We start from the raw sequence: 3,957 nt of genomic DNA on the forward strand, positions 1-3,957 counted from the left end.
CTTTCCCTTTTCTCTTTCTTTCTTTGTGTTCTCACTGACCCTGGTCATGTCCCTTCTTCCTTTTACCCTGATGTTGAATCCACAAATGCCAAAGATGTAAGCTTTTTCACATACTCATTCTTGGGTTTGTTTCTCTTTACTATGTTGCTTTCTCTTCTATTGTCTTGTATGTGTTTATTGTTTAACCCTAATTGTAAATAAATTACAACTAGCAGTAAATGATAACACTGGAAAATGGAAATCTCAGTTGGCTATGTATGGATCAATGCTGTTAGGGTTTTAATTTAGTGGTTAACTTATAGCTGTATGCCCCCTTAGCCCTCATGATTTCTATGAATTAATGTGTTGATGTTGCTGATGTATTTGTGACAGAAAATAAGGGATTTTTACTTAGTTAAAACATTTTCAGTTTCATTTCTAAAATCTATGTTTATTTTAAATTACTGACAAGGAGACAAAAGATTCATGTGATAAACAATTGTGATAGAGAGAAGATGGAATGCAAGCTAAGAAAAAAACAATGAAAACAATGTTTTGACATTTTCAAAGTTTTTTAAAATATAAAAATAAATGGTGAGGGAAATATTTTATCTATATTCTCTTATGTTTATTTGTTGGAGTAAAAAATGGAAACAGGAAACACGAGAAGTGAATGGGTCCTAAGCTCTTTTGATTGTGTTATTTCACATGTTAATGATCTGATTTTGATGTATTTCGTCTGAACTATCGTTAAGGCTTTCCTTAACAATTTTGTTGCAGAATGCAGAACGGAAGCAATGTGACAAATGCTTTGGATACAAGCCTCCTAGGACTCATCATTGTCGAGTCTGCAGAAGGTGTGTTCTGAAAATGGTAGGTTAGTTGTTTCCCACTATGAATGTTTTTTGAAGCTTCCATTTTATGTTTGAGTTTGCAATTTGAAGATTTTTTTTAACTTTTTTGTTTGGTTGCTGAATTTGATGTAGGATCATCACTGCTTGTGGATAAATAACTGTGTTGGTTATTGGAATTACAAGGCTTTTTTTGATCTCATATTTTATGCCACACTTGCAAGTATTTACTCCATGGTATGTTTTCAATATGGTAACTAGTTGTTTTGTGATGGACAGGACTCCCATTTGATATGAGCTTTGGTATTGTGCAGGTCATGTTTATAAGCTGTGTACTTCAGAAGGACTGGGGACACATTAAAGGGAGTTCTCTTAAGATCTTTTATGTAAGTTGTATGCAAATTTATGGATTTCCTTACATATAGTTATAGAGTTGAACTCCTTCTCTTATAGATAGATATTCAAACCAAATGGAAATTGTGATTTTGAATGGTTTAATTTTGTCTCTAACTCTTACGAAGCTATTTATGTTATTAAATCATTAAGACAGTTTATACTATCAAACCAAATGGAAATTGTGATTTTCATTTCTGCTAAGTTCTTAATTCTCTATACTGTTGCACAAATTCTTTATGTTTCCTTTTCTTATTGTTTGCTCTTGAGGTGTTCCAAATAGATTAGATGTTAATCATTGGAAGGAGTCTAGCTTGATTTTTACAATATTGATTTGGGCTTTTATCTTTTGAATCTTATTAAAATTCCAAATCCTATAAGCATATCTTATAAAGAAATAAATTTTACAGTTAACTAAATGTATATTTTGGCACCACTCATGTAGTTTGAAATATGAAGTACACTTTTTTTAGACGGAAATTTTAGGGACATAGTACAGCCATTAAGAGGAATATAACAGAAAGATATGAAAACATAATCAAGTTTTAATCTTACCAATGGAGTTTGAGGTAGCTGTCTTGTAGAGATCATTCAAACTGTTTGGCCAGGTTGTTAAAATTGAGATCCTACTTTGGATCGGAAGGAAAAGGGAAACCAAGTAAATTGTACGATCATGACATGGATCATAAGAATCTACCTACAATATATAATTATTTTCAAACATATACGTAGGCATAGAAAATAAGTGTAACGAAGATAAAAAATAGCATCAAACTACAACTAAAATTTAATCAAATGTGAAATGAAAATGCATAAGACGATTAACAAATCACGAGTTACCAACTCACAACTTAATCTAAAGTTACTAATTAATTTTAGGAACCTGGTAGTCTATTAGAAAGAATAGGGATAATACCGGAAGTTAATTTTGAAGGTTTTGCACTCCTCCCTGCCCTAAGGCCCTAACACACTTAGTTGCAATTAAAATGACTATATACCTCACTGTCCGAACCCCTCTTTGTAAGCAACATATCTTATTTCTTCTAACTAATTAGGTAAATGTCTAACTCTGTACCAAGCTGTCACTAACAGACACTTCGGCGCCATTTTAGAGTTTGGAGGGTAGAGAAGGGAGGGCTTTGAGGGGAGGGGAAGAGAAGAATAAAGAGAAATCTTCCACCTTATTTGAGAGAGGGGTTTTGTAGAGAATGCTTCTGATTATATTTATTTATTTATTTTTAGAGTATTATAACAACCTGAAAAGAATTTGAAGGATTGATCTGAGCCCTCCAAAATCCTCATCCAATACAATTTATTAGTTCTCCCAAGTTAGGTGGATTTTGTATTATGAAGAAAAATAAACTCCCCAACATCCTCCCCTCTCAAAGCTTTTCCTTCCTTCCATTTCCTCCTTCCTTTTTCCCAAACACTCTCCTCCCTCCTAAACTCCAAAACACAGCCTTAATGACAACTCCCAATATAAAATACCCAAGTTTTAAACAATACATAAAACTAAATCACTAAAATAAAACAGCCCATCATAATCATCATCATTTTCCATGTGATCTTCATCTCTAACGTTATCAGTGGCATCTTCTCCATCTCCTTCAAGTTTCTTATAAGAATTAGGAATCATCATATCCTCTAGTGGGTCATGTGAGGATTCTGAGTTATTCCCATCTTCTTTCTACTAACTTTAAATGTATCATAAATAATCTCTACACATCTTCTTTCTACTAATTTTAAATTTATCATAAATAATGTCTATGTGCACTGCATGACAGTGAAATAATATAGTTATTTTAGTCTTAATCCTCTGGTTTCTAAGAGAAAGGGCCTTAATAATTTGGAGTTCAGCTGAAAGGTAAGTAAAGTCTGACCATTGTCAAGGATTGTTCCAGCCACAGTTTGAACTCGGGTTCTTCTGATCGATTCGCCTTTCACTGAATCTCATTAACCATTTGAACCTGACCACTTGGTTAGTGAAATAATAGAAATTTAGTGTTTATTGTTAGACTTCTTTTCTATCCACACTTATTTTTGTAACCAAACAATGATGCAACTTTTGGGCCTTGTGACTTGTTACATTGGGAAAGGTTCTGTTGTTATCATTCAGAAAATGGGACTTCATTTTTAATAATTACTGATATGGTTTTCTGTTGAGAAGATATACTGGAGTCTGAAAGTTCAAGAAACTCTCGTTTTATTTATCCTAAATTTTCATAAAATTGTATACTAACAAGAAGATATTTGAATGATGTTTTAGGTCATCTATGGAACAATGGTGGTGGCCTTGACCATAACCCTTTTGACTCTCACTGGATGGAATGTCTACCTTATCCTTCATAATATGACAACCATAGAGGTGTGGTTTTAGTTGAATGTATCCCATTAAAAAAATATCTTCTGTCATTATCAGTGTATTCAAAGATATCATTTTGTGCCTTGTTCCAGTATTACGACGGAAACCGTGCAAAATGGCTGGCTATGAAGAATGGACAGAGCTACCGGCATCCCTACGACATTGGTGCATACAAAAATATTACATTGGTCTCTTCCAATTCTTTGTGGCCTTTTTCGACATTAATTTACATGAATGTATTATTAATAACAGTTATTCTTACCTAATAAAATATGTTTATTCATATGTTTCTTGACCAGATTTTAGGTCCAACCATGCTGAAATGGTTATGTCCTACAGCAGTGAGCCATCTGAAGGATGGAGTTACTTTCC

At 33.2% G+C, this 3,957-nt stretch overlaps 1 protein-coding gene across 1 annotated transcript in view; it reads left to right on the top strand.

The window, feature by feature from the left end:
* The window catches only part of LOC101505431 (probable protein S-acyltransferase 15), a 4,791-nt gene that overhangs the window by 282 nt on the left and 552 nt on the right, over positions 1-3,957 (top strand). The window contains 7 exon segments of the mRNA XM_004496185.4: positions 1-96; positions 760-852; positions 966-1,067; positions 1,145-1,216; positions 3,490-3,588; positions 3,678-3,773; positions 3,885-3,953. The exon segment at positions 1-96 is cut by the window's left edge and continues 10 nt beyond it. Coding sequence (XP_004496242.3) covers positions 1-96; positions 760-852; positions 966-1,067; positions 1,145-1,216; positions 3,490-3,588; positions 3,678-3,773; positions 3,885-3,953 — 627 coding nt within the window.

The sequence above is a fragment of the Cicer arietinum genome, chromosome 4 (assembly GCF_000331145.2).
Source record: "Cicer arietinum cultivar CDC Frontier isolate Library 1 chromosome 4, Cicar.CDCFrontier_v2.0, whole genome shotgun sequence".
Classification (NCBI taxonomy): Eukaryota; Viridiplantae; Streptophyta; class Magnoliopsida; order Fabales; family Fabaceae; genus Cicer; species Cicer arietinum.